This window comes from Poecile atricapillus, chromosome 7 (assembly GCF_030490865.1).
Source record: "Poecile atricapillus isolate bPoeAtr1 chromosome 7, bPoeAtr1.hap1, whole genome shotgun sequence".
NCBI lineage: Eukaryota > Metazoa > Chordata > Aves > Passeriformes > Paridae > Poecile > Poecile atricapillus.
Genome location: NC_081255.1, coordinates 14,475,149 through 14,493,576, shown reverse-complemented (window position 1 = coordinate 14,493,576; position 18,428 = coordinate 14,475,149). Strand labels below are relative to the sequence as shown.

General features: G+C 35.7%; 1 protein-coding gene across 1 annotated transcript in view; it reads right to left on the bottom strand.

Annotated features, from left to right (window-relative positions):
• The window catches only part of COL11A1 (collagen type XI alpha 1 chain), a 134,026-nt gene that overhangs the window by 73,367 nt on the left and 42,231 nt on the right, over positions 1–18,428 (bottom strand). The window contains exons 6-17 of the mRNA XM_058843143.1: positions 14,453–14,569; positions 13,748–13,843; positions 11,338–11,583; positions 8,696–8,758; positions 8,103–8,144; positions 7,686–7,748; positions 6,048–6,122; positions 4,665–4,748; positions 4,442–4,498; positions 1,954–2,007; positions 548–601; positions 379–432 (exon numbers count right to left, since the gene is read on the bottom strand). Of these exons, the coding sequence (XP_058699126.1) occupies positions 379–432; positions 548–601; positions 1,954–2,007; positions 4,442–4,498; positions 4,665–4,748; positions 6,048–6,122; positions 7,686–7,748; positions 8,103–8,144; positions 8,696–8,758; positions 11,338–11,583; positions 13,748–13,843; positions 14,453–14,569 (1,005 nt within the window). The remainder of the gene's footprint in view (positions 1–378; positions 433–547; positions 602–1,953; positions 2,008–4,441; positions 4,499–4,664; positions 4,749–6,047; positions 6,123–7,685; positions 7,749–8,102; positions 8,145–8,695; positions 8,759–11,337; positions 11,584–13,747; positions 13,844–14,452; positions 14,570–18,428) is intronic.

Here is an 18,428-nt window from a genome sequence, read left to right as displayed (position 1 = left end):
CTGTGCTGTAGTTATGCTATTTATAAAAATAATTTTCACATTGAAATGAAAAGTTTGATTCTAGCTGCACTTTGCAGTTGCAAAACTGACTTTACTATTACTGATACTCTGTACCTAGAAACTAACTCAGAGAGAGAGAAATCATGCCCCAAGAATCAAGTTCCTTCAAAGTCTGACTGCTAGGAATTACCATTAATTACCATATTTTAAATGGATGATTCATTCTCAGCTCTTGCATCTGACACAGCTATCTGAAATCTCAGGATTTTCACTTGAAAAAAATTTTGGGTTGGCCTGGATGGAACAGTGGAACCTACATAAATTCTTTCTAGCCCATTCCAAGGCTGAACTAAAGCCTCAGGTCTCATTATTATTTACCTTTGCACCAGGTTCTCCTGGCATTCCTCTGGCACCATCAGCTCCAGGACGTCCCTACCAAAACCCAAAGGGGTAAACATTTGAAAATGCAACAGAATCAATTAATATTTAAATACATTTAAATAAAAAACTATTTATCCAGAGCAGAATTGATCTCTATGCTACCTACCCTTTTGCCAGCTTTTCCACTTGGACCGGGGGCACCTTGGACACCACGAGGACCCTGAATTTAAAGAGGGTAATACTTAGAATTCTATTAATGTCAGCAAAAAGCCAGAAAAAACCTCACCTCAAGAACAAGGTAAGATTTTTTTCTACACAAAGCTGCATTTTTTCCCCTAGGAGATGGATTCTGGTTCCCAGATTCCCATTAGTTTTAGTAGTACATGGGCATCCAAACTGGCCTTAGCACTACGAATCTTAACACCAGTTTTCATGAGATGGCACAATACATGACATAGGTCATCCTTTTAACATGTAACATTCTTTTCACGCCTTTAAAGATCACAGTCCTGTAGTTTGAAAAACCTTCTTCCTCTCATGCCAAAATTATTTTATTCCCATTATAAATATTTCTGAAAACATGGGTTTAACTAGAGAGAGATCGAACTACCCCAGACTGAAAAAACATTACACTTTCCAAACACATGTAACTTCCACTGACAACTGTGTGGGTGTAACTGTAAAAGTTTTCTCAGCCCCCATCCAAATGCATTTTCAGGTGAAAAAAGCAGTGATAAGGACAAGCCATGCAAAAATATTGTGCAGGAAAAGAAAAAACAATTAAAAATGTTAGTAAGCAAATTGAAAGACTGTACAACTGTTTGGAATGCTTTTTTATCTTCTTTTTTATTGTTTTATTTTTCTACTGCAAGTATCCATGTGCAGTTTTAAGACAGGCATTTAGTAATGTATCAAATCCATGATACTACTTGAGATCTGACAAAATCATTGTTCTGGATACTTCCATCATATTTCATGATTTCTTTCACAATCTCCTTATTGGTTTTAGGTTTAAACTGAAAGATTTCCATGTGTTTCAGTGCTCTTTGACATCATTGTGGAGAATTTTATAGAATAGTAGGCTGAGAAGCAAAACATGCACTGCTTCCTAAAGATTTATAATGAATTCATGGACCATTTTCTATGTCACATCTTGAAAACAGTCTGTTTAATTACCAACCAAATTCAACCTCCCTCATCTTATGAGATCTGGTAAGTTCAGAACCCAAGGTCATCCAGTTGCAGACTAACATATCATTACTGAACAGAGAAAAGAGCCTGAAGTGACGATATTAATACAGGTTTTCAACTGATGGCACTCTACATGTGATAATTGCTCTTTATTATACAAAGACTGTTACTTTCATATCTCAGAATGAACTATCAAGCTATTGATTTTACCTACAATTTTAATGTTGATCAAGCTATTGAAATGATAAGATAGTATAATGAAGGATATTGTTCTTAAATTGCATGCAGGAAGCATATAGTTGATTTATTTCTTCTAATTGATATGAATAAATTTTCTTAAAGATAAAACATGCTTAAGTATAATAGGGAATAATACTGTACCTGGGGACCTGGTTCACCACTTTCACCTTTAGCACCTGCTGCCCCAGGTCCACCCTTGATGAAAAAAAACCAACATATATAATTTAAGGATACAAAAGCCTCTTTAAATTAATAAGTTACGTTCCATACATAAGTATATTTCCATACATGAATTACATATTACATTACATTTCCATAATGAAATACAGGGAGAAATAATCCTCTATTCACTAGGAGGTGTGAATTCACCATTTGTGTCTACATATTCATCTACCTTGATTTATCATTGTCTAAACATTGGGCAGAAATATTTCTCTTACCAAAGAAAACTCCCAGAGGTTTGAATGTAAACTCCTTTTTCTATATTAGTATTTGAGAGCTAAGTGTGAACACAGTAAGAACATAAGTAGTGCAATCAGAAGTGCATCCACTGTAGGGAATAAGACAGAGCTGAAAGTCACCTCTTTTTACCTTCATTTCTGTGTTGTACAGAAAATAACAGTCTCAGTTCAATCCAAAGATCAGTGTAGTCAATGAAAAATACCCTGTCTAATCTTGTAATGAACTTCAGTGATGTTTTAATCAAGTCCTTTGTGCACCTGGCCCTGAAGAAGTGGAGAATCTATATAACTATATCTCTTTATTATTATGAAATGAAGATATAAAATTTAAGAGTAAAGTTTAATCATAAACAGACCAAAACCAGATATACATTCATACTGTACATGAAATCAGAGGCAGAACTAGTGAAAGCAAGTTAGAGGTCTCACAAAAACAGACAAAATAAACCAAAAAAGTCTTGGCATGTACACAGAGAATCCAGTCTCAGAGAAAGAAGATAGAGGAGTTCGTTACTCTATGAAAAAGAGTAGTTGCATTTTTGACCTTTGAAACAAGTTGTATGTGACCCAAAGTATGTATTTAATATGAAAAAAAAATGTTGCGGATCTTGGAAAACTGATAATCTACTTTAACATTGGAAGAAAGAAGTAAACAAACGGCTTGGCTTAATGCTGAGTCTCACATCCTGGAGTAGAAAGATCCCCACTGACCTTGCAGATATTAATTCAAGTCTTAAGCAAACTAAAAATCAGATCCCAAACTGGTACTGGCAGTGGTGAGAAGATTGGTTTTGGTAGGTGGTAACTCTCTCTTGGGGTTTCTCTGATGTAACCTCTGCTTTTAATTAATAAAATTGATCACATTTACTATCTGTAGGCAGAAATGTATTTTTTGTGCTATGTTAACTAAGCATGTGAACACCAGACTCATCTAATGCTAGACTGCTAGACTGGGGCTTTGACACTATGTTTAAAATTTTTAGTAACTAATATGTTACAAATGTATCTTATTGGCAACTAATTAATTTAATAAAATAAATTTCATATAAAGAGTGAAAGTTTTCTTTTTTCATTCTTAAAAGAAGCTGTGTAGAACAACAATTAACAGACCAAGAAACTTGCTTTTGAAACTGTAGGCAGAAAATGTTTCTAGATCAAAGAGTTGGATTTCTAGAGCCTCCTGGTGGTTTAGAAGCAAAACAACCATTAATACTATTTATTTCTTGAACTTTGCATACAGGCATTCATAAGGTTTTTAAAACACAAAAGCACGAGTATGAAGGCAGCTTATACTTCTGCTAAAGTGTAAATTGTCAGTCTCATATCAGCCTTTGCAAAGTCCTCCTTGCTTACAGCAGTTCCAGAGTTTTGTCTGTACAGACTGAATGTTATCCTGCAGGTCTCTTGAATTAAATCCATTGCTGGAAATAGTGTATGAGTTTGTTATATAGACCAAATATATTTGACTCTTTAAGTACTGCATATCTAATTGTGATGAATCAGGAGTCTGTGAGCCAGATTCTCTGCTTGGTATCTGCTATTTACTTTGGAAGAATTACTCTAGAAAAGAATTGCTCTTGTACAGATCTGCTTAAAAATAGAAATGTACACGCTACATAAAAATACTAAGATATTTTAACATCCACAGGGCCATTTCCAGATCATTTGGTGTTAGCAGTTGAGTCAAATTCAGGATTGGAATAAAAAAGTGTAATTCTTTTAGAAATCTGTGGCTCTTAATTGCTTATAGGAATGCCTCTTATAATCTTTTCTGATTTAGCTTAAATACTGAGCAAATGTGATTCTGCAAACCCTTCCTTTACTATCTCTTTCTGTAGAGTTTCATATTTACTACAACAAATTGTATTAGCAGTATTACGGAGATGATTGACTGTAGAGGTATATTTATGTAAAACTATTCACTAGTTTTGTAAGTCCAGTAGTGTGCTCTGTCCGAATACCACAAAACCTACAATAAAAACCCATTTAGTATTTATGTTGCATTGCAGACCTTGAATAAGCATACACACTATAGTGATAATTATGTAATATTAATTTCAAAGAAGTACAAAATAAGTACAAATACAGAGGGGTAGGCAGGGCCAGAATGAGATCCATGGGCTACATCACCATGTTCTTAAACCTGTGCCCCTGTTTTATCTACTTACCACAGGACCTGGTCTTCCAGTGAGTCCCATAGGACCAGGTGGACCTCTCATAGCAATCTGAGAAGACAAACAAACAGACCACCAGGTGTCAAGAAAAAGCTGCCAGCCAGCATACATATTCTATACTAACAGAGTTTTAGAATGTGCTAGCAAATAGCCCCCATCTTTGACTTCACATCCTGCAGGATATAAAACAAATTAGCTTTTGGCTCCTTGTGCTCACCCTAGCTTGCTGAAGAATAGCTTGTGCTTGAGCTTCCTGAGCTGAGATTGTTGGGCCCTTCTCACCATCTCCACCAAAGCGGAACTGCAAGTACCCAAACAAGAAAAGGATTTAGAATTTGTCAGATCTAAATCATACCTGTTACTTGCTGCAATGGTGCAAATCACTTCAAAGTCACAAGGTCACAGTCTCTAGTCCAGTCTACTAACTGCAGAAGATGGCTGCATGGAGGCCACTGCATCCAACATGAGTATGAAGTCATTGGTGATTGTAACTGAAGTCTAAATGTAATCCCTAATGAGCAAATATTTTCCTGATTTCATAGGATTTTGGTTTTTGTTTGTTCACTTGTTTATTTAAAAAGGGGCCAAAATAGATTTTACTTGCCTGTAAAATTTCAATAAAAATATGTACCAAAATTAATTCATTGGTAGTTACTCACATTAAAAATGTAATTTACTTTAAGGCAGACACAAATTTGAAAAATGTTTGGTATCTAAAATAAAACAGTTTTGTGTAATTTCTGATAATTTCAAAATCAATTACAGAATAAAAATTTAGGCACTTGTTCCTGTGCTCCTGCACTGTTATTGCTAATAAAACTGCTGGTAGAAGCTTTGCAATGTTGCAGAAATGCTAGGCTGCAACAAGAAGCACAGCTTTCCAAAGGTGTGACACAGGCACACTGGCTACCAGGACCATGAATCTTGCACTGCCCACAACAGTTTGTCCAGTTTGCTTATGCACAGAGTTGACACAGATCTTTTTCATCCATACACACACTTAGGAATAATTAATTCCAAGCACACAGTGCTTTTCGTACCCCAGCTCTGCAAGATACTTTAACAGCTTTGGGCTTGTTCCTCCACCTGCTAAAACAGATGGTGTTTTGCTTTGACTCCAGTGGGAGCAGAGCTGGCTATGTGCATATATTTCTATTCAAAGGATGCACTGACTCTTCAAAGATCTGACTGAAGTCCGATTTGAATTATGGAATACTTAAAAATCTCCATGTCAATGAGACTTGAAAGCACACACGCCTGTTGGGAGTACAGGCTCTCTGTACAACAGCAAACTCGTTGTTTCTGACACATAGTAGAAAAATATAGTTACTGTTAAAAATATAAGGTGGTTTTCAGTGTCTAATTCACTTGTGTAGGTTCCAATCTGTCAGCCATGCAGGAGCTAAAGCATTTAAAGGCATTTTTGAGGAAAAAAAAAATGCACCATATATATGAATTTCAAATGCCAACACCATAAAAGAACTTGTGTATCATTCTCTCATTCCACAGATAAAATCAGATGAAGAAAGAAAATACCTATACATTTTTTGAAAGACACTTCCAGTATTTGCAGGCTGCTTACCCTGTAACCATAACTTACCGGCAGCATTAACATGGTACCTGGGGGACCTGCTAAACCATCAGCACCAGGAAGACCAGGGCGACCAGGTGGACCCTAAGAGAACAAGGACATGAGAGAAAAAAGGTGACAACAAAAAGACAGTAATGTAAGAGAAGCCTTTTGAGTCACTTACATAAATTTACACTCATACAAATGGCTTGGAAAAGACCTTAAAGATTTAGTTTCAACTTCCCTGCCATGGGCAGGAACATGTTTTACTAGACCAGGTAGCTCAAAGCCCCAACCAAGCCTGCCTTGAACACTGCCAGGGATGGTGCAGCCATCTGGGCAACCTATTACAGGGCCTCACCACTCTCAGCATAATGAATATATCCAATATATCCGATATCCAACCTAAACCTGCTCTCTTTCCATTAAAAAAACTTCCCCTTTGTCCTATCACTATAGGCCCTTGTAAAAAGTCTCTCTCCACCTCTCTTGCAGCCTTCCCCCACAGCTCAGCCTGTTGTCATAGAAGAGGCACACAAGAGTGGCAGAGGGGCAGAACCACCTCACTTGCTGCTCACACTTCTTTCATGCAGCCAGGATACGGTTGGCTGCAAGTGTATGTTACTGGGTCATGTCAAGCTTCTTGTCCACCAACACCCCCAAGTCCTTCTCTGCAGGGCTGCTCTCAATCCATTCTCCTCCCAGCCTAATTGCTGCAATTATATATTTGTGTCGTGTCTGGTCCATGACAGGCACATGACGTGCTTAGTCAAGAATTTCCTTATGATGAATTAAGTAAGCAGCCGGTTACAAAACTAAGTACTGTCAGTAGTTATTCCATTAACTAGGTGTTAAAATTCCCATTTTACTAGTTCAAATTCTAGAATATTTAATTAATCTACAGGACAGAAATATGAAAGTGTGGATGCTGACTTATTAGCAACATATTGTTGGGATATTAATATTATCTCATTATATAGAGATAGCATCTTTTCAACATCTTGTATATATAAATATAGCATGAGCATGCTGAATTAATGAGTAAACTATCACTCATAAAACACAGGAAAGTTTTTTAGTAACTTATTTTCATCAAATATTTAGGCTGTTTTAAAATTGTGTTTGTGGTGGCAGTAAGAAAAGGCTTACGAAAACATGAAGACTAAAATAATAGCTTAGATTGTAACTAGTTTCATGACTGGATAGGTTTCTTAGGTCATAAGTTATTTAATATGGCAAATAAATTCTTCCAGGATCATCTAAATATTATCCATCACTTTCAATATTCCCATGTGTTTTGATTCTGAAAGCTTGTTTTTATCTATATTTGTACATATTGTAGCTGAGGCCATACTGATTTTTTAAAAATTAATTCAAATCCATGTGAAATGTTTGTATCTGTTACTTCAGTATATTTCAAACCACATCAAAACAGAAAAAATACAAACAAATCAGAGATTAAGCCTCTTCCTGTATTTACAGCACATATTTCTACTGCAAAGAAAATGTTTGTCCATATTCTCAGTTGATTTGTTTAGCTGAATGAATCAGCCTCAATTCCACTGAAGTTTCTAACCTCTGGATCTATTTCAGATCAGGATTTAACTCACCCTTGAAACAATTATTGCAAGCTATCCCATGAATGCATGGGATACTCTGTTGACTTACCCTTTCACCAGGGTCACCTGGAGGACCAACAGGACCTTGTAGACCTGGGGGACCTGTAAGACCCTATAGAAAATGAATGACATAATTATGCTGAATGCTTACAGACTTCTGAACTATCTTTTCTCTGGAAAGTTATGAAAAACACATATTTGGATAAAATAATATATAAAGCAGCATATTGTTTTTTCTTACAAAGATTTATAGTCAACAATCAAAGCTTAGATTTGCATGTGCCCTCAGCTTGTAGCCTGTTGTCACTGAAAACACGAGATGTTCCTTTTCTATACCCTTCTATAAGTGTTAAGTCTGAAATACATTTGGGAAATATAATTAGACCAATATTGTGTTAACTCATGAATAGAAAAGGACAGTGGATGAATCAAATGCAATAAAGGAAATTGTGATTTATCTACTTACAGCAGGTCCTCTTGGTCCCGGTGGTCCTTCAATGAGCATACCCTAGGGGCAGATGAAACACAACATTACATTTATTATTTTGTAGAAAAACAATCTTTCCGTCTGAACTATTAAAGTTAAAATTTCTTAGAGTTTTGATAAACTTTTCTAGGAATCTTCTCTGTACAGTTACTAGAATGAGAATCTGAATTGTTGCATGGCATTAAAAGTGAGGCAGACCTCCTTGCACTTGCTGAAACCTGTAGTGATGGTGTTACCTGTGCCTAAGCTGAAAGTTATCTGAGTGGATCTGTCTAAGATGTAGTTATTAGATGGCCTGCAGATCAGATCAATAGTCTGTTTTCCTCTGCACAAGATTCTCTTTTAAGGAACATGTGGTTAGTCCTTCATGTAACCAAAGGGGTAGCAGGAACAGGCCACTGTCGTAATCAGTTTACACCATCCACATGACAGGGACTGTCACAGAGATCATGGATAATGTGGATGCTGTCATCCTGTCATGAACAACAATGTTTGATAGTGATTAAATTCAATTAACAGTGAATATATGTTATACAGTGCTACAAAAAAAACTCCATGACATCTGTACTTACAGGTTCAATCACAGCTGGCTCTCCCTTTTGGCCTTTTTCTCCATAAGCCCCATGTCCTGTCACCTGGCCAGTAAAAACAATCCCAAAAACAAAAATAAGTAGAAGGTCTAAGGACCTGGTACAATAAAGAATTGCAGCAATCTGTAACTGAAAGCTAAAGCTGGAATTGGTCTGTACTATAAAAAATACATCACAGTTAGAGGCCATATAAATGAAAAATACTTAATACATGAGAAATGGAAAGAGCAAAAACTGTATGCCTGCTTTCTCCATTATTGGATATTGTCAATTCATACTTTTGAATGAGATGTGCATCCCATGAGTATTTACCCCATGCTTTACATTTGAACTTTGAAATTAGAATCTAAAATTTCTGTGTGCAAGTCACAGCATTGTTTTTTTTTTTTCTTATTTGATTGTAAATATTCTTGGCAATTGACAATGATTCTTCATGGCTTTATGAATTAACCAGCCTAAATTAAGATGGAAAGAAAGATCCCTTGGCCCAATATGGACAGTACCTTTCAAGTCCCTTATTTCATTCATTAGACATCCACAGGATGTAAAGTAACCTGAGAAGGGTCTGTGATTTTATGGCATAAATAAGAAAGGAGATAAGTGGCACTGTGGACACTAAAGAATAGCTCATGGATAACCAATGATGCCTCATCACTACCTGCCAAATTCTTTGAGGACCAGCTCTGTGGGAAGTTTTAGGTTCAGGATTAAGGTAAAAGAAGTACCTAAAACAGTATGTCAATAGCACAAACTAATGGAAGACATGGATTCAAGTTTCAAACAAGGAAAAAGGAACTGTTTTTTTTAAAACACGAGATAATGTGTTTTTCTTCATAAGTACCTCTCTTGATCGCTAGCATATCCTCTAGAAATTAAGTTCTGACCAGTTTAAAATTAAAAATACTTTTTTTTTTTTTTTTTTTTTTTAATTTCAGTAGAGTGATTCAACATTTACTCTAAAATAGCTGGGGATTAGTAACAATAGTAAGGATATTTCTATATGAAATATTTTGGAATGGGAAAACAGAGATTCACAGACTGTGAATTGATTGCATTGATTTATAAATGCACAGATCTCACTAGTAATGATGTTCATAAACCCATTGGTAGTTTATAAAAATCAAGCAGAAAGAGGAATAGACAATCATGTTCTATTAGGTTGACATAAATTACTTGTAAAAAAATGACATCAGGGTCTCCATCTTTGAAAATATTTCCCCTTTTTGAAAGTTCCCAAATACTGAGTACTTTCCATCTTGCCTTTTTTATCATAGGTAGAACCTGAGTTATTCTAAATACATCCACGTGTCAAAGAAAAATGACATTTCTGGTTCAGCAGATGAGAACTGTAATAAAGCTTGCACAGACCAGAGCCTGTGTTCTAATCCAAGATTCCTGACTCCTTCAGCTTTGTATCAAGGCATTTGAAGTTGAAATTTACACCAGGGGATAGAGTCTACACAGTCATTTGCTTAATGCAGGCACAAATGGTGCCTTATGGGCTCTGTGCTTCACAGATTATCTGACCTCTTCTGTGTCATTCTGCAACAGGGTCCCCATCTGGGCTAGAAGGAAAAGGGTACACTTGTATCACATTGCACAGATAAGGATCATTAAAAAGTACAATGACCCCAAAAGGGTTTAGAAAGGAGCAGTAAATGAAATACAGAAGGATGGGTTTCAAGGTTGGCAGAGAAAAGCAACCTCACAGCATTTGCTGTTATTTCTTGGATCCTTTGTAAACTGAAGTTTTGTCTTTGTGAGGAGAAAATAAAGATAAGACTGAGCAAATAGTGCAAACAAAATTCTCCTTTTCTACTATATTGAGGGTCTTCCTAAGTAAAAAATCCAAAGAGAATTTGTTGATCCTTCCAGTCTTAGCCATACATAGTTTTCTTTGCAGCTTCCACAGCTGGTCAACTGGTAAACAAGGATCTTGGCACAACTAAAGGAAAGTTAAAGCCTTGCTGTTTAGCCCGTGATTAAGTCAGAGGGAAAGAAAGCTGTAAAACTCAGAATGAAGAGCATGATTCAGAAGATCCACCATGTCATCCTATCCTTCTTTATATATACTGAGCTGTTAAATCACTTCTGCAAGATCATAAACCTGTCACCATTGACTAAGCTTATTTTTATGAAAGGGTTCAGGCCTTAACCTTCCCACTCATGAATTTTCTTCTTGGAAAGCAGCAAAAGCCACAGGTTTCTAGACACCTATATGCATTTCAATTTCTTAAGGTAATAATATAAAAATATGAATTACAGCACTTGTACCTTCATTAGAACTCATGTTCTTTCCAGCTTTAGCTCTAGTTTAGAAAGATTTTTAAACTGTTCATTTATAATTTATTTTTTTAATTCCACCTCCTCTTTCCTTTCCCTCCCATCTTCCACCCTCCCTTACTCCCTTCAGCAAACAAGACAAAAAATCTTACACGATAAAAATAAAAAGTTCAAGATTACTTAAACAAGAGGACGGCCTTGATCCAAATGTTATCAGAAATCAGAATGCATCTAATATGTACAAGGAGCTCTGGATCAGGGTCTGTGCAGTTCTGAGACTGTGTAATTATAAAAGAATTGCTAAATTAGATTAATCTGCATTATGCCTCCAGTCAACTTACGCTTGTTTCTGTGATATCGGTCTCTGCAGGAACACCTGGACCAAACTCCTCATTAGTGGAATCAGTTGGTTTCTCTTCATATTCTTTATATTCATAAAAATCATATTCTCCTAAATCTCCATCTACCAGCAGATCAGATTCACTGAGGTCTACTCCTCTGCTTCCATATTCAGTTGCCTCAGTTTTTTTATCATAATCCTCTCCAGTTATGTATTCTTCAGCAAATACTTCTTCAACAGGATTTTGCTATTCATATCAGTAGCAAAGATTTGGGAATAGGAGGAATATGTGGGTTATTGTTAGTAAAGCAATGTAAGCATACGCTCATCCACCATGATGACTTGTCAAAAGAAGAAAGAACAGTAGAACTACAGCATATTGTCTTTTAATTAGAGTCTGAAGGAATGGAAGCTCAGCCTTTCAGAGTAATTAAAAGATCTTTGTATAAAGTACAAAGAAGTAATGTTTTCATATGCTTTGGTTTTTTTATCCAAAACCACTGAATTCAATATATCCAGCATTATGTGTACTGCTTGTGTAATGTTACTTTAGTGCCAAATATAGCTGAATTTCGCTGCTTGGTTTCACTCTTACAAGTATTTATGAATGAACATATGCAATGAGCAGTGAATAGGTTCAGATCTTTTTACAATAGCAATGTGGAGGAGGTGCAAGCATCACTTCAGTTAAGACCATCCTTTTTCATTATTTTTGGTCTATAAATACCAATGTTGAGCTAAACTTCTTTTCTCTTGTTAATGATTTTGAAGTTTATTTATCAGTAAAAGTCATGACTCATGTGTGTCATGGTAATTTACATATTTTTTGTCTGAGTCAAAGTTCCACCAGTACAATTCAGATTAATTTTAAGATTTCTGAAATCTAAGCTTTCATCTTAAAGTATGTAAGCTGTCAAACCAAGCAAACCACTTAAAAGCACTAAAGCAGTTTAAAAGAATGCTATATTTGAGATGTACAAAACTATTTGTGAAATAAAAGAGGATTGCTTTATTCTATTACAGAGGTATTTTGATAATTTTGCATACAGGATAATTTTGAAAGAAATTGAAGTTCAGATACTGCTAATATTAAATGATCAGACAATATGAAGTAGTATGATCTTGAAAATCCTCAGAAGCTAATCAACATCCATTGTAATTTAAAAATCTTGACCTAATAATGACACTGAAACATTGCAATTAAAATAGAAGGCTAGATTCTGATTTAACACTTGCCTAATTCCATTAGTTACAGGAGTATGACTTCTACGTTACAACTGGAATAAACACACAACAGAACCAATTCTAAGACAAATTTTACCTTTATGAAGAAATGCTCTCACCAAGGACAGCATTTAGCACTTTGATTTTACTTCATTACAGCTCTACTATTGTACAATCAGCTTAAAATTGCCCAGGAAACTGAATTATTTAGATATATCTGTTGATCCACTTGTGACTAGCAAACATGACACTGAACACAAGAATGCTTTACAGCAAAATGAGTAAAACATACCTTAATTCACCTTCACCTTACAAGATATATAGGAAGAAAACCATAGAAAAAATGGGGACTCTTTTTCTCTTTTCAAATGGTAAGGGGACAGGGGGAGTTTTGTACATCTTTTAAGCAACAATCTTTATTTTGAAAAGAAAAGGCAAAAGAAAAATGAGAACAATATTTCTTAAAATCTGCCATCATTTTTCTATACATTAGTGTTAATTAATATGCAAACATATTAATCAACACTGGCTTAGGTGCAGTAACTTTAACAAAATAATGTTTAGACCTGTTATTGTGGCTTTATAGAAAAGCATTTTCCAGCTGAAGTCAAAATAATAATTTTATCTTTTTTGACAGCTCAAGTTATAATGTTTCTTTTGAGTAGAACAAGTGAAAATCAAATCATTTGGTTTTGTTAGTTGAAGAACTGTGAAAATGAAACAATGGCTTCTGACTCAACTTCCATATGCTGCTATGGTGGCAGCCATTCTTTGTCTTGTGTTAGGCTCTTTTTTGTGCTGCACCTTAAAAATTACAGGAAAAATTAGAGACTCCTCTTTTTAGATCAGGAGGACTATGTCTAATATCTAACCTAGTTTATGCTAGACATAGCTCCATTCACATCCACACTGAAAGCAGCAACACTACATTCCCACACCATATATCACTGAATTATTTCCAGAATCACGAACTCCGCAGGCTGAAGATTGGGCAGATCTGTACAGAATTAATGGGAGTTCTGCCCAAGACAATAGTTTCTGATATTGGTTGAGAAAGCATAAAATCACATTAAGTGCTGATAGAGTTTGTATCTTTTACATAGAAAACAATCCTTTTAAAATGCATTTGTACTTTTTTAATGAATGACACCTGGTGGGACAAGGATTTTCTTGAGAGTCCTCATTACCTCATTTGCTTCAGTAGTTCTCGAGGGAGCTTCTGTCTGGGGCCCATAGTCATTTTCAGCTATGCTATAATCTTGAAATCCATCAATAACGTTGGCCTAGTATAAAAATAAAATACATTATTAAAAAAAAAATTCTATATGAAAAAATTCAACAGGTATTGCTGTTATTCAGGTTATGGTATTAGCCAGATGTATTCATCTAGTGGGGTTAGGTAATATTTTTCTTATTATCAAAGATCTTCCAGTCTTGGTCTGAGAAAGATCTTGATTAATTCTTGGCTACCTTTACCCCTAGTTTGCCTTTTGCTGCTGCTTGATAACTTTTCTTCTTCTTGGATGCATATTTTTCAGATTTTTTTGTTGTGGCCTTTTGAGGTTTGTCCTTTGAGCTAGCGGCCACTGTCCTCTTCTTCTTTTTGACCATGGCTTTCTTTTTCTGCAAACGTTATGAAAGATGGAATGGGAAAACATAAATAAAATGAAGAGAAAATTGAGAAAGGGTGAATGAAAGAAGGGTAACCAAATGGAAGATGAATGCTGTCAGCCGTGAGACCTTCCATCTCTAACTGAAAGCAAGGGTTACAGCTACAAAGTAAAGAAATGAGTGAGAGGATAGCATCAAGCTCATATAAAAGACACAAACTGACAAACCATGTGGTAGGGGACAGCTGGACACCACACAACAAACAGATCAGATTCTGTTACCTCTGTTTGTGCTACTGTCTCTTCGAACAATGGGAGTCCCTCTGTTACAGAATCAGTTTCTTTATAATCTGCATCCCCATACTCATAGTCATATTCGATAAAATCTTCTGGTGTGTACTACATTGCAAATGGAAAAATATCAGGCATTCCCATGTTAGTGGTAGCAAACCAGATTAGCAATACTGGAAAGTATCTTCCCCTTTACTTAGGAATAAAGTTTAACAAAATTAATGCAGTATGAACAATTCAATGTAATTAATCATTTGGGGAAAAAAACCTGACAACTTATTTCTTTGAAAGCACAGTACAAAAGTAGTAAAAAAGTAAGTAGTAATGCCATGAAAAAACCTCTCTTTTATTGGACTACAAAGAAGAATCAAGTATAATTTGGACTACTGTGAGCACCAACAGATCTTTGTGAAACCATGTATTTATTTAATCTTTAAATTTCAAATAATATCTTTTACCTGTATTTTTTTCAGGTGACCAGAAGAGCAGAGATGCCAATATCTGACATTGATAATTTCAGATACAGGAAAGAGGCCACATCTCACAAGTAAACATGGCTATCATCTTCTTGTTTGATGTTGTGTTTGAAAGCCAGGGCAGCTCCATAGTATAAATTTCCTGAGCAAATGCCTCAAGAAGTAATTTCATTTCAGATTCAGCTTCTGTAAATTGCTCCATAGCTCTGTTTCTATAATTTTTATCAAATGAAGATTTGGCACACAAATTTTACAAGAGAAAGTAGTTTTAGAATTGGTTTGTGTAGTGTTATGAGCACAATCTAGGGAGCCAGGAACTCCTGAGCTGTACTCTTGGCTGTGCCAAGAAAATCCCAGCCTCCATATTATCTGCAGCAAGTACAGCTCATCAGAACTGAGAAGAAAGGGCAGCTTCAAACTACCTTTCCACTCCTACAGTGCTTGAAGCTACAAAAACTGGTTGGTCTGGTAAATTAAAGCAGTCTCCTGGCTGCTACCAGTTCTCTTTATGCACCCAGGGAGGTAAAAGAAGGCAGAATTGTGGCCAGAGTCTGGACAAGTGTTTGCTTTCCCTTTAGGGAGAAATATTCAAATGTGCCTCACGTGAACTTGTCCCTTCAGAAATCTCTCTCCTATTACAAATCAGCATCATTGTTTGTAAAATGAAGACAACATCTGTTTGTTTCATTATATTGATGAGAGAGAGAATTAGTACACTTCACTTCCAATCCAATCTGAGGATTCATAGAAGTCATCGTTATCAGAAAGAGATGGACATGTTAGAAGAAATTACAGATTAAAATAGATCTCCATATTCCAAACTATATTCTACCATGTGACCAAAACACTGGTTTAACTGTTCCCTCGGGCAGTGTTTTTTGATACAAACTTTTACTTGTGATTTTAATGCACAGAAGTTGATTTCCTCAGCAAGTATAAGACTAATGATGAAAGACACTTAATCACTTTAAAAAAATCCTTTTACATGGGTTTCTATTACTCCACTCCTGTGACTCCTCATAGTCTTACTATGATCAACAGCTTTTCTTAAGAAGAAGACAGATTTTCTTCAGAAGGCAGATGCTTTTTGCTCAATTGTCCTTTGTTTATTTCTACCCTTGCACATATAAGCTGATTAGTCATGGGATTTGATAAACCTTTAAGAAGGATGCAACATACTTTTGGTACTCATTCAAAACTATATTGCACATTAATAAGTAACTTCAAACTACATTTAAATAATAAAATATCATTTTATCTTTGTGAAGTATATGGGCACTTTACATCAGCCTCATGTAACATAAGCAATGCTTTGATTTCATCAGTGGTATCTTTTCTATTACCAATAAAAATTGACACTACTTATACTTTTCAAAACCAGCAGCATTTTAGACTTAACCATGTGAGTCTAAAGTAAGTCACGTGGCTATTCTTTCCATGTTCGGCAAATTAAGGTTCAGTCCTAACCCCAGTGAAGTCAATCAAACATGTTTGACCTATAACTGGTATTGCTGAAGAGCATCATGTGCAGCAATGATACATTTACAAGTCTGTCAAGGTATAAATGCACATTTTCTGGCTTGTGCAGTCCTGGAAATGCAACTCAGTACAGCTGGTCTCTAAAGAAGTGTGCCACTGCCAGCCAAAAAAGAAAATGCGATTACAAACTTCTAGGAGACCACAACCAGCCACAGAAAGGAAGTAAAGGAAGAACCACATGGAAATAAATAGACTTTTTAAAATAGTTACAGAATAGCATTGAAATTGCAGTATATATTTGGAAATTATAAAAATGTCTGCAAATTATTTGCTTATCTTCTCTGGAGAAGTCCACACAAACAAGGTTTATCTACAAGGCAAAAAAACTTATTCAGTGAAATACACTTCTCTAAATTCAATTATTCCACCCTAACAGTGGTAACCAGTTTCATCCTTTTAAATGCTTCCTCAGCCAAACAACATGAATCAAACATTCTGCTATGCAATTTTTACTGGAACCCAAGGAAATGACACTACCTATGTTAAATAATAGCCAATATCTTAAGAGGCAAGTGGAATAACTTTTTTGAGAGAATTACCATGTCGTTAGCCAGATTTAAGTTTAATATGCTGTTATGAGTTTGTTTTATTAACTTATAGACACAGATTTCTCTTCAGTAAGCATTGCAAACCTATTCTAAAACTGGAAGCATTCATTCCATAAGTCACTTTGACCAACTGACAGTTAAAATATAACTCTGTGTTGCTCAGTATAACTGTTTTGCAAATCTCAGAAAATTTGGCTTTCCTCAAGGTAAGCTGCATGGCTGTGCTGAATTTTGCCAACCACATCACTAATAAAATTGCAACACAGTGGGTTACAAGTAGTTTTTTTCAGAGGCCATAAACTAAACAGAAATGTAGATTGGGGAGAAAAAAAGGAAGGAAAAATATCTGTGCCAAGTTAGTATTAAAAAAGAAAGTAGTGAATAAGCTGATATTTATGCTAAGAGGCCTAGTTCAAAAAGTCAGGAATTTATGAATGAGAACTAGAAAACATACAAAAAAGCACAATCATGTGGACAGGTCAATTGCATCATGCATAATTACACAGAAAATACTTTTGGGTATAGTGCTTCACTCATTTCTGTTAAAGAAAGAGAAACTTTCCTTATATGCAAAATGTGATCACAAATACAAGAGTATATTTTGGTTGTACCAATATGCAGGCACACAGAAGGAAATAACAGGGATGGATGAGAAGTGGGGAATGCTGGAGTCAGATTACTGCCAAGCAGGTGAAGATCTTTTATTTAAGAGCACAGTATCAGAGGGGTATCACGAAAATTTTTGTAACTTACAAACTAGGACATGTGGCAACAATGCCAAAACCATCTTCAAGTAGTTTTGAAGTCACAGTACTTTGTAGTCCCACTGATACAAGGAGGACAAGTTAAAATACGTAATAGCCTAAATGTTCTACAAGGTGAACTTTATTCTTAGCAATCCTTCCTTTCCCTAGATTTTTTTTTGTCTGAAAGACTAGTGACCCCCATCTTTCACAGCAGCCTATAAACAGAGAGTAAGTTTTATATTGAACTCCAGGGGTCCTGCTGCAAAGAGTTAAATATAGATGCAAAATCTTCCAGGTGTATTTCCTGGGGCACAATCTGTCCAGATGGAGGAACGCATCTCTACACCTCTAGCTGATGTAAAGATGCACATTAGAAATATGATTTACTCACAGAATGATTTTACCAATTCAACCTGATGAAGGCTGTTCCCTGTTTTTAATAGGAGACAACAGGACTAGTGAAGGACTAGTCAGGTAAATGAAAACTAAATATACAAACAGCAGGGACAGATTTAATGGCTTTAGTCACCTGCTGTGAAGCTGGCAACTCATACTTACCCTGCCATTAACAGTTAAGGCTGGGCATGTGGCACAAACCCCTTATTTTTCTGGAGCTACACAACCAAAATGTCACCTTTATCAGATGACCAGAGACAGA